This window comes from Vidua chalybeata, chromosome 7 (assembly GCF_026979565.1).
Source record: "Vidua chalybeata isolate OUT-0048 chromosome 7, bVidCha1 merged haplotype, whole genome shotgun sequence".
Classification (NCBI taxonomy): domain Eukaryota; kingdom Metazoa; phylum Chordata; class Aves; order Passeriformes; family Viduidae; genus Vidua; species Vidua chalybeata.
In genome coordinates, this window is record NC_071536.1 from 22,931,477 (window position 1) to 22,943,820 (window position 12,344).

The 12,344-nt window shown below is 41.6% G+C and overlaps 1 protein-coding gene across 1 annotated transcript in view; it reads right to left on the minus strand.

Moving 5' to 3' along the window:
* The window catches only part of LOC128791075 (unconventional myosin-X-like), an 89,485-nt gene that overhangs the window by 2,493 nt on the left and 74,648 nt on the right, over positions 1–12,344 (minus strand). The window contains exons 33-41 of the mRNA XM_053948440.1: positions 11,155–11,349; positions 9,260–9,417; positions 7,947–8,070; positions 5,892–6,189; positions 4,451–4,658; positions 3,582–3,718; positions 3,297–3,417; positions 1,343–1,786; positions 361–552 (exon numbers count right to left, since the gene is read on the minus strand). Of these exons, the coding sequence (XP_053804415.1) occupies positions 361–552; positions 1,343–1,786; positions 3,297–3,417; positions 3,582–3,718; positions 4,451–4,658; positions 5,892–6,189; positions 7,947–8,070; positions 9,260–9,417; positions 11,155–11,349 (1,877 nt within the window). The remainder of the gene's footprint in view (positions 1–360; positions 553–1,342; positions 1,787–3,296; positions 3,418–3,581; positions 3,719–4,450; positions 4,659–5,891; positions 6,190–7,946; positions 8,071–9,259; positions 9,418–11,154; positions 11,350–12,344) is intronic.

Sequence of the window (12,344 nt, forward strand, 5' to 3'; positions counted from 1 at the left end):
CTTTAAAATATTTGTAGCTCAAAGAAAAGCAACTTCCATTCTATTGAAACTCTTCTTTTTTTAAGTTTGTGAAACACCCCATTCATCTACTGGAAAGGAATGAAAAAAAAAACAGGCAAAGTGAAGAACACCTAGAACTGGAAACTCTTGATGCACTGGGACACTAATTAACCTCCTTCACTTTCTGACCAGCCTATTTTTTTTGTTCATCCCTGTATTCAAGAAGAGGTACCACGCCCTTTAGGCTTAAGCTCCCTTTATCTTTTCCCTTGGCTATGTAGTCCATTTGTCAAGAGTTCTTGCACAGAAACCTCTCTATTCCTTGAAGCTTAACGGAAGTGGCTGTGTGCTTTCACATACCTGTGAGGTTTCAAAGAACATTTCTCTCTCATCCACTGTAATTTTGAAGGTGTTGGGCTGTGGTGCTCCAAAGAAAACAATGTGCTCATACTGGAAAGTTTCTAGTGGTTTAGGATCCCCTCGTTTGTAGACAGACACATTCTCTGTGCTGACGCCAAGCCAGAGATCATTGGGGAATCCACCCTCCTTGCACTGCAGAAAGAGAAACGCGACCTTTTGCATAAATGCAGTGGAGGATCAAATAATTTTCCAGTCAAGAAAAAGCCCTCTGTTTCTAGCTCTTATAGGAGATTTCAATTCAATACACAAACCAGGGTACTTGCAGAATCTATGCTGGAGGCACTTCTGCAAAGATTCAGAAGTGATACAGCTGTGAGTCAAATACTAGTTGAGTAATAAATAATTGTAATAGGGAACAGCTCTCATCAGATTTTGAAGTGATGCAGCAAGTCAATATTCCACTTCTTATTTTACATATAATGCAGTGAGTGCAAGCAACTTCCCATGGTGATCCACCTCGGCAGCAGCAAAACTGACAGAAGTGAACTGTGGCCTCCTACTGTGGCAGGCTGAGCAGTGCTGTACATGCCTCAGTCTGCACAATTTCTGTTGTACTGCTGCCGACCAGGATTGCACTTTTTGCTGGCAAGAATAGCAGAGCTTTGTTTTACTTAGATTTTCACTAGCCACCACATTCTTAAACCCCTCTCTGCTCCCCCATTCCACCATTATTCTACACAATTATGCCACACAAAGTGGGAATCCATTGTCTCCCTTCATTTACCAGGATGCCCTGCCTTGCTTTCTCTGTGCTCTCTGTGTCATAACTCTTAGATATTGTGATACTACAGGCTTTCCCTGAGATTATTAAGGCAAAATGTATCCAGTTCACAAAATTCCCATCTGTTACACACAGCTTTATCTGTTCTCCAGGCTGATACCTCTCCTCAGCTGTGGTTTTAGGAGTTCACTAATCACTCACCTCAACATCAAAGAGGGTCGACCCATAACCTGGCCACTCCTTTACAATGGACATGTATTTCACCATGGCCTGATGCTGAGAGACTCCCTGCAGCTTGGTCCATTTTTGTGCTATGCTTGCCCGAGCAGCTGAAAGCTCTTCTTTTACCCACATCTCCATCATCTGCTCCTCTTCTACCTTCTGCTTCTTTACAGAGCCTGTCTTGAAGCTGCGCTTCAATGTCCCTTCAAGGAAGCTGGTCCGTCTCCTCTCCAGAGTGTGACTGCTGCTGCTCTTTGTTGACTGCAGTATTTTGGATTTCAGCCTGTTAACTGGGTAGATTCCATCAAGGGTCCAGCTTATTTTGGAATAATCTCCATGAAGATACTGCAGCCGCAGAGCTGCCAGACGCTGCAGAGTGTCCTCCGGCCCAGGAAAATGACCAGCTATGAGGCTTTCGTGAGCCTACAAACAAAAAGTCCCCCAAATTCGTTAGAAAGCAAAAGCACACTTTATTCACATCTGGGTCCAGGTAGAGGTAGAGATTCCTGTCACATCTGCTGATCTGAGTAGGATAGACATCATTCAAGAGTCAGAGCAGACATTGTAATAAATACATCAAAGTCTGCAAGTGGTTGATACAGGGGGCAACACCCCTTTCTGCAAGCCTGAACAGGACAGAGATCTTTGAGGGGCTCCTATCCTGTACAGAAAGCCCCACAATGAGGACCTTTTAAATCTGGAACAGATGGGAGAGACCAGAATTGAAGCAATTTGTTTTTGTGCTGTATCAGCTACAGCTCCTGAGTGAAGATTATATTCAACACCAGAGTAATATATAATAAATTCAAGATTCTCAACCTCAGTTTCATTACACAAAAGTATCTCCCACCTCTTCCTCCTTCACCTGATGTCTCCACCAATCTTCTTGTTTCCCTTTGCCTGTTTTTCTGTGAAATCTATTAATGGGGCTTTTTGCACATCCCTCTAATGTCTGGGTAACACCTACTCTCCTACTGTTACTTCTCTTTGCCAGTTAAAGCTGTGTAGACTGAAATCCTTGTCAAGAGAGAGTTTGGTACAAGTGAGGTTCCACAGAGCACCACGTGCTCCTGTCTGTTTTCTAGACATTCTCTAGCTAACAATGCTTGATGTTCATTTCAAGAAATGAACCATCATCTGGGTGATGTACATGCCATGCATTTGACTATCAGTGAGTTTCAGTCTTCATGACTGACTGCCATTAACACAGATTTAGTAATTTTCTATGATTTTCTGAGGCAAGGTCAGTGTTCACTGAAGTAATACAGGTGGGACAAATCACACAGCTGGTGCACCAGCTGGTTTAGTTTTACATCCCAGCTGCAAGGCTCTTTCTTATCAGTGCAATCTCTGATCTTGCCAGCATCATTGTGCTATAGAGTACAGTGACTTAAAAAAATAACAGACTACTCAGCAGATAAATATTGTTAACTACATTCTCCTTTCCTTTGTCTGCTCTACTCTTCTAGTGCCTCTCTGTTAATCAAAAGAAATTGCCCAGAAGATGTTTCATAGTTAGTTCTGGTAACATCCCAAGGATGCGCTGTTCTTGCAAGCTGATTTGCAGATAGATAGATAGATTTTTCCAGTTTTCTTTACATTTATATTCTGCAAGCAGCTACTTTTAATAATTCTCTTAAATCATTACTCGAATTTCTCTGCCTTCTAAAATTAAAGACCAAGTTTTTAAAAAAAATAATTTCCTTTTTTCTAAGCCTTTGCTAATTTTTCTTGCTTTTGTTCTAATGCTCATCTTCCCTAGAAAATTTCATGGTCTATTTCCTTAGTAGATTCCAGGCAAAAATCCAACACACCAAACTCTTCTGCTACAACGAGAATTCCCATTTGTAATGAAAGGTAAACCAGTTTTCTGTATCCTCTTGTGTGCTTTTGCCATGCTGGAAACCAAATCATTCTCTCAGAGTTAGCTTACCTGCTCAAACATGAAGGCAAATTCCACGCCATCTCTGGGAACATTCTCAATATCCAAGAAGCAATAAAGCTTAAAATACAGTTGCCACTGTCCTTCCTCCTCTTCTTCAGAGCCAGCAAGTCTGTAAAATGAGAAGGGAAAAAAAAAAAAAAACAACCAGTAAGGAGAAGTACCATGGTACTGGAATGTCCATAGTGCAAGTCACAATCTGAAGGTAACCCTGGACTCTGAAATCCAGTGTTACATCCAACTGGGAATTAAAGGTTTCATGAAACATTCTTTTACCTCTCAAACTTGGCCAAGATATCAGCCACAATCACCCGACTCTCCACAGCACGGTCAACCTGCTGATTATGTTCAAAGAGTGCAAACATATTCCGGCTGTCCTCCATTGCCAACCCTCGGATCAGCTTTTCAACCACCTGCAAAATCAGACACAGCACACAGTAGGCATCAGTCCCCCTTTCACAATGAAGAATCAGTACCTCTTCAGGACACCTATCATTTCATACATCTCCATCACATTTCTCCCTTAATTTCCTTGTTTTCAGATTAAAGAATTCTAACCCTAAAAGATCATTCCCTGCAATTAAGTCATTACTTATATTTGATCATCCTTGCTTTTCTTCTCTGAATCTTTTCAATCTTCATTACTCTTTCGAGGATGGGGGAATTAGAATTCTGCACAAGATATAGGCACATAATGGATTCAGATGTCACAATGACATTCTCAGCACCTCTAGAACAATTCCACTTTCTGCTCTGTTTAGCACTGTTTTCACAGACATGACTACTGCAACCTGGAATCCTGCTTCTGACCTGCTAATGATTAAGTTACTGGTAGACTAACCCTCTCAGAAGGATTCCATTATGAACTGGAATTTCTCCTTGTCCAGAAAACTGTGTTTAGCAAGTTTCAGACAAAGGGCAGAACACCAGAACTGTTTCGATTTTGCAACACAATTTTCAAGCGATACTCTACCACCTGGGCACTGGCCTTGTAGAATAAAATGAACTCTGCCCAAAGATATAGCAAAAGAATTGTAATTAAAAAAAAAAAAAATTGGAAATTAAGGGGAAAAGGGTGTGCTTCAACAGACCCACTCTCCAGACACAGATGTGCTCACATCTGGTTAATCCTACTAATGCATTACCTCCCCAGCGCTGGTGTGGGAGTTGATGGTTATTTTGCAGGAGCCACCACCATGGCAGTACACTGTCGTGGTCATTTCCTCACGGGTAAGAAGAGCTTGTATTTCCTCCTGGGAGGGCACAAACTCCCTCGTCTTTGTTCTCTTCAGGGAATCACTTATGAACTGTGCATACCTATCTATTTCTGAGTCTGGAAAGAGATCTTTTACCCTAATTGTAAAGAGAAGCAAAAAAAAAAAACACCCCATTACACAGTGAACAACACATTACCCTAAAAATGACACTACTGCAAGTAAAGAGTTTGGTAGAGATGCTGATGTCAAAAGCAACCACACAAAAATCAAGCTTATTTCCTAAACCATACAATCTGCTTTTACTAGTCATTTGAAAGTCACTTCAGTGGCATTTCTCAGCAATGTATGAAATAAGCAGTTCAAAGTTTCAGGAGTTTAGTGACAGGTGAAGACAGCAGAATTGATAATCTCAATTTACAAATCTGTGACTAAAAACTGTGAAATTAAATGTAAACTTTTTTCATTTATTCTTAATGTTTTTGTTTGGTTTTGTTTGTTTGTTTTAATTCGCTGGCTGTGTTTGAGCCACTTCTACAGTATGTTTGAGAATTAAGATAGAAAGCAGATGCCTGTACACTGTTCTCTTCCATCCAAGACCAGCAGGTCTAAGTATAACATTATTTGCAACTCTAGTGATAAAACAATGAAATGGCTCCATGGAGTATCTGCATCTCTTAGATCCGGGCCACAGAGGTAGCTATTTGGTGTACTGACACAAAACTCATCTCACTCTTTCCTAGCTTGGAAGGAATCAAATAGATTTTATCGATCTTATCATTAGGAATGGAGCAAGGTTACACAGCTGCAGATCAGCCCAGTGCAGACTGCCTTGTAAAGCTGCATTGGATGCTGAAGATGACTTGGGAAGAAATGTAAATTATTTAGTTCAGGAAAATGGGGGGTTAAAACAGATTAAAAATACTAATTGCAAGCATTATGTGCTTAGTTAAATAAATCTTGAAAAATTATAAATTGGATTTACAGTATCTCTCGTACTTCATAGTATGCTTTTTGCCTGTGCCAGCTGCAAGGTAGGACAGATTTCCATGAGTATGGAAGTACAGACCTCACCTTTCCCGCAAGTTGATAATTTTTATATGTACATTAGTAAGCAGCAGGTCTCAGCTGTAAATCCACTGCAACACAGTCTCATGGTATTCTGTTTGGGTAACTTACACAACAGATGGGTGGCAAAGTGGGGGGAGTCTGAATACACAAAAAAGCTGGTGGTAAGAACTGGGCAAAGGTAGGAGGCCAAAACACCACAGGAAGATGTCTGCACAGCAAGAGGGTGAGACAGTAATTACAACAGGCAGTGGAAGATCAGCAGAGCAAAAGGAAACAAGCTGCAAACAAAAGAGACATTTACCTTCGGAGGTGGAACTTGAGGTAGCGCAGGATCCCTCTGCTGGGCAGGAAAGTGCAGCTCATACAGGTCATCAGCTGCCAGTGGTGCAGGTTCGCAGTACTGTTGGGGTGTGGCATGTGGTTGGTTTGCTTGATGAGCTGACAGTACACTTCATCACGGAGGGGCTTTAAGTCATGGCAGGTCTGCAGGATGCCTTGGATAATGGGTATGGGGTCAGACACTGTCTCGATTTCCTGAAGGGAGTTAAAGATCTTCACTGCTTCATCCTGCAAGCTGCTGTAACCCTTCTCTTGTTGCACTGGGGAACAATCACAAAGATGACAAGAGGTGAGCATCTGCCTCATTTTCTACTGGCCCAGCAGTACTACCGTCAACTGTACTCCTCTGTCATGGAAGAACAGCAACCTGAGCATCAGCGTATATCCTGAACTTCAATTTATACTTGAAGTTCATTAATGCTTCCTCTCCAAATGTTCAAATGCAGTTTTAATTTGTATTTGCCACGTCTGATTTGTCACCACTCCCACAAAAATACATTCCAAGTGTATTTTTGAATACACTGCATAGAAAAGCAGAGTAATATTTTTAAGGGAAATGAACAGTGCAGGCTTCAGTGTCTGCAACCAAATAATGGAATGTGGCCTGGCTTGTGTAATTCCAAAATTCTGTGTTGTGCCTGTATTAGCTTTGACCCCTGGGCCAACATAGAACTTAAGCAAATTGCTCTACCACAAATGCATCTTATACCTATTGTTTAGATTTAAAATGCCTGGACCAAAACTTGTTTTTTGACCACCTAAATGTCTGCTTTTTTGAACTGCTCAGACATATGTGACACCATTCAGATGCAGGCTTGCATTCTCCTTTGCACATCTCTGGGGCTTTAGGTCCTTCTGAATCTCCTGTACAGTCACTGCTTCCCCAGTGGCCATGTATTAACTGTACAATACAAAGACGCAGTTCTAAAAAGTAAGTTCCACAGTGTGTTTGTTCTGTATTTTTCCTCTATTTCAGAATTCATTTTTTCTGTGCTTTTAATCTGACATGTAATTGGATCCTTCTATTGTGACACACCTAGTATCCTTTCACTTTCTCCATGACAGTCTTCTGGCCCTAAAAACTTCATTTTGAGGCTGAAGAATCCTGCTCTCTATTTTGTCACTTAATTGTAGGCAAGTTCTTCTGTACCTTTGATCATCTTTGGGTAGGTTTTTACATCTCCTATATATCTTTGATGAGATGTAGAAGGCAAAACTGTATCTTGTACTCAAGATACAGGTGCACGATTCATATACAGCTGCACAAAGACTTTATTTTTCTTTTTCTAAGCTCTCAAAACCTTACATTAGCTGTTTTGTTTCTGTACTCACTAGAGTTGACATTTTCATAAAGCTATGTAAATTGATTTTCACTTTCCTAAGCACAGCTAGATCACTACCTGTGTGGCAGACTGTTTTTCCCATATACATTACTTTGATTGAAATTAATTTCTTAAAAGATTCTGTGGCTCAGTCACTCCACATGAGACATTCTTCTATAGTTCTTCAGCAGCTTTCAGTTTTAGTATGTCAAACAGTCTGTAATCATCAACAAATCACTTTGGTTTCTGGTGGCTCATTACTCTAGCTCTTTCATGTTTCTGACACTTTTGAAAAAAGGGTCCATTTAGTCTGGTTTTACAGCAGCTTCTGTAGAAATACTACCCCACTGCCAGCTGCATGATGTAATCCTGTTGTAGTCTTTCCACTGGAGCCACTCGCAACCCAGTTGTGGCTAAAGGATGACAGGCTGCATCTCCCCTGGATGGATGATGAAACTATCTCCCCTCTTTTACTCTAAGATACAATGCTACCATAAGAGGCAGTGAAAATGGAACACAGTCCTGAGAAGAAAGGCAGAGAAAGGGACTGTTCCCTCCCTGAACCCTGTAGGCCACACTGTCCCAAACAGACTTCACCTGCACAGAGAGATCTTACAGACCCATTTTGTGGTGCTCAGGCTCCTCAGTGACCCTCAAAATGAGAATGGATTCTGCCACTTGGGTAAAATACTTACAGTTGACACTGACATCTCCATACGGTAACGGGAGCAGTGGGGAGTGCAAGGGGTGCTGGGTGTATCGCAAGATTGGGTTCCTCCTATACGTCTGTTCCACTACTTCAAAGTTTGTGCTATTTTCCTGGAAAAGAAAGCAAAAAATCATTATCCTCAAACAGACACAGTCCTTTGCAGGATGTCCTTACACATTTAGGTTCAAGCTCAACCACCTTTTCTAAATTTCTGGAGGTGCCTAGGGGGACTAAGTGATCAAAGCATAATCTCTATCTAAAAATTACCCTGTACGTTATTCCTCTAAATTAAACATAAGAATTGCCATGCTACATCATCCCACAGGTCACTAAGCACAGAATCGTGCCTTCAAGCGTGGCTTGCATAATATATGTGGCATGATCCCTCTCTCCTGTGTCCTTCAAGCTTTCAACAGGACATAGTTAATGGGCTTTCTGATCACAGTTCAACTATTTTCAGTGTGTAATAATGAGCCTGCTCTCAACTTGTCTGGTTGTGCTATATGTGTTTACAGAATGACTAACCAAAATGCTCCAAGGTGTTCAAAATCGGACTTGTCACTACCATACACACTGGATCACATTCTTCTGCATTTTGTCCTAGACTTCTTCCTAGTAATACATTATGCTCCGTTTGTCCTTGAACCATGAGCTGAAGTTTTCCACAGTTTTCTACAATCACTCCCAGCTCTTTCTTCCTAAATACAAACTATCTAATTGCATCCAGATTAGAGCTCATCACAAACACATTTCTTCTGAAATTTGGTTTGGTGTGTCCTCTTAAATGATTCCAGGTTTATACACCAAAGTTTCTGGCAAGTTTATTCTCAAAAATTACTTCTGTAGTAAAATTTCTGCTATTTTGAAGGATATTATCTTTCCACCCTTTACTCTGATACTTAACCATGCAAGCCTAAGGTATGAAGAGAACTTCAGGGTACATCAAAGTCAGATGGCTGGTAGGAATGGAATTTTTTGTATTTGCATCTGAGAGATGCTTAGGAGCGGAAAGGATGGAGCAGAGATTTGCAAATACTTGATGGTGTAATCCTGCGTGCAATTTTTAATTGCACAGAGTCATAGTCTAGACTTATGCAGATCAGCTAGCAAAATAAAATTCATGCAATATTTGATATTTTTTTTGTTGCACAGTTGTGTGGTTTTATTTTTTTACCCTTTTTCATTTTCCCCTTAAGACAGTAACCCTGTTTTTTGCCACATTCTCAGCAATGACTCGGTTAGGCCAGTGGTGGTCTGGCTGCTCCCAACTCACGTGGGGATTCGCAGGATGCCACCTACCCTGATGTCACGAATGAGCTGCTGGGTAGGTGTTTCTATGGGAACTTTGCTGTCAATGACACCCTGAATGGCAGAGGCCCAGCGCATGGCTTCATTCAGCAGCTTCGTGTACAGTCTGTAGGAGTGCTTCCGCCCGTGGACTATGATGTTCCAGTAGCCTGTGCAGAACAAAAGTGGAAACAAAGCTGGAAGGTGAAACTGGCTTTCATATTATGTAGCTGATCAGGGGTTAGCAAATGTGACATCCACCTACAAGAAGGGCCAGAAGGAGAATCTGGGGAACTACAGGTCCATCAGTTCATCCTTGATACCAGGGAAGGCTATGGAGCAAATGAGGCTTGGGTGTCAAATGAGAGCAATGGAACTGGGCAAGGGTCTGGAGCACAAGTCCTGTGAGGACAGCTTTAATGTGTGAGGACTTGTGGCTGAGGGAGCTGGGGGTGTTTAACTTGGAGAAAATAAGGCTCAAGGGGGACTAATTACTATCTACAACTACCTGAAAGGAGGATGTAACCAGGTGGAAGTCTGTCCCTTCTCCCAAGTAACAAGCAATAGGACAAGAGGAAAGGACTGCCAACAGACTCTTCAGGGAAATGGCTGAATCACCACCCCTGGAGGCATTTAAAAAATGTGTAGATGTGGCACTTAGGGACATGGCTTAGTGGTGGACTTGACAATGTTAGGCTAATGGTTGGACTTGGTTACTAAGAGGCCATTGATTCTCTTTTTGCCTGCACATCAGCTTGTGGCTGATGAAAAAACCCTGCTGCTTTCATAGCAGTATACAGTGTGTCTGGTTAAAATCCACTAGGTAGACATTAACATCCCCATTCCCAAAACAGATTTATCAACAGGGAAGTCCCAGTCCAGATTTTGGTACAAAGACAGCTTTCCAAGATGCAAGTATCTTGCAGTGTAACCTGACTACTTGCCTGCCAACCAGGCAGCTCACTTTCACAGACAGCATTTGGACTACACTATCCTATTAATCGCTTGAAAAAAATGACCACTCTACACACAATGTGCCTAGTCACATTGCCAAATCAACTCTCAGAACTTTTAAAAATATGTTTGACAACCTGAGAGAACGTGCCAAAGCAATGGCAATTCTATCTGCTAAAGGCAGCCCTAGACATCTGTTGATACCAAAAATGTGGACACTTTCTTGTGAATGAGCAGAATAAATTTCATCACATCACACTTTTTAAATACTTCCAGCTTCTAGCCTTTTTAAAAGGTATCCCAAACAACTCCAGTATTCAAAAGTCCATTTTTTCAAGTCTTCTTCTAAGGTTCACAATCTTTGTATGGGGGATTCACCCTTTATCCCATAACCTGGGTTCTCTTCCAACTCCTAAGGCATGCAATGGAGGATCATGCCAGATCCTGCCCTTCCAACTGTCATGTTGCACAGAAAGCAAACACAGGCCTTTGCTATCTTTTGTTTCTATCAAGTTGAGTGGTACCATAACACATACACTGTATATCCCCTACAGTGTTTGGGATGACTGCTATTTAAGAGATTAACTGACCTCAGAGACAAATGTAGGTCATGCTACAAAGTGACAGTTCTGGAGATGTACTAATAATTAGTGTCAACTACAGGAACTCACACCTGTTACCTTGCCTGGGGAACACTGAGATAAGCAGTGGCTGTACTCAGTGAGAAACATTAGCACTCTGTACCTGTGTCAGGTGTGAGGCACACACAGTCACTTGCACACTTTACAAATCTCTTAAAGCTTCTACGGGCAGAGATGTTTGCAGGCAGACACAAAGCCTCAGATGATATCAAGACTGCCTTCTCAACATGCCACACCACTACAGTCCTGCACCATCCCCTCTTCAGGAGCTGCACACCTGGAGTCTGCTCTTTACCACCGTCTCCCTCTCACCTGTGTCTTTGAAGACCCTCTCGTCGGGCTGCACCACGGAGCAGAGGCTGTTGAGCACGAGCGTCCCGAGCTTGGCAGCTGTGCGCTCGGACGACTTGTAGTAGTCGAGGGCAGTGTTTGTCAGAACAAACCAGCGCTTCTTCATCTTCAGAGAGGACATCTTGTTGCTGCTCTGAACCTCCTTATGAAGCCAGCCTAGCACAGAAACACAAACATGTCATTACGCGCTTCTCTTGCTCCCGTGGTCAGGACAAATAATTTCACTGTCATTTTAGATTTTTTGCAAAATAAAGGACAAAAAAGAAAGATTAAGAAAATTCAATACTTCAACAGAAAAAAATTATAGCCTGCATTGCTAAAGCTGTCAGAAAGATCATTTTCTACTCAGAGGTGTAAAAAGCAATGTCCACCCACAAGACAAAACGTTCAGAAAAGGTGGGACTGAACCAAGAGGCTCAGAAAAAAAGAAAATGTATAGATCTTCCTGAATATACGCCTTTGTGTCTATTCTGCTGTTACAGAGACATCTTATTAGGAAGAGCAGAGCATACTCAGCAAAGGATCACTCCTTTTTCTCTTTGACTAATGAACAATACTAGATAAAAGGAACTGTTGCCTTGCAATTAAGTATTTTGAAGTTAAGGTACTCAAACTGTTGTCTTTTAGTCTACTTTGTATCATTCAATCTCCTTGAAATCTTTAATAGTGGAAGGCTTTTGCCACATTTTGGTGACCCTCTTCTTCTGTCCTTCTGCCTTGCCATGACCACTCCATGGCATTTATTTTTTCATAGATATTTCTGAAAGATGCAAGGCAATTTGCTCATGCACTTGCTTTCCACAGACTGGATCAGGAGTGTCATCATACATGTGATGAGCTCAAAATATAGAGAAAATTTAAAATAATTAAAACAAATGGGTGACTAGTTTGCAATATATGTGTGATCCCTATTCATGCTCCACCATCTTCAACTAAGCTCTGACTAAAGATGTAATTTAAACCTTTTGCTCAACCTCAGAGAATTCTTCTCACCCTACTATGTCTACCATAACCAGGTTAGTTAGTTTAGCTGAGGACAGCAGCAATCCCACAAAGATCTCTCTCGCTCCCTCCCTCTCTACATGACAGGTGTCAGAAGGAACTGAGCTGCCAACAAAAGCCACAGTGTCATGTTATAGTCCATCTAAGCC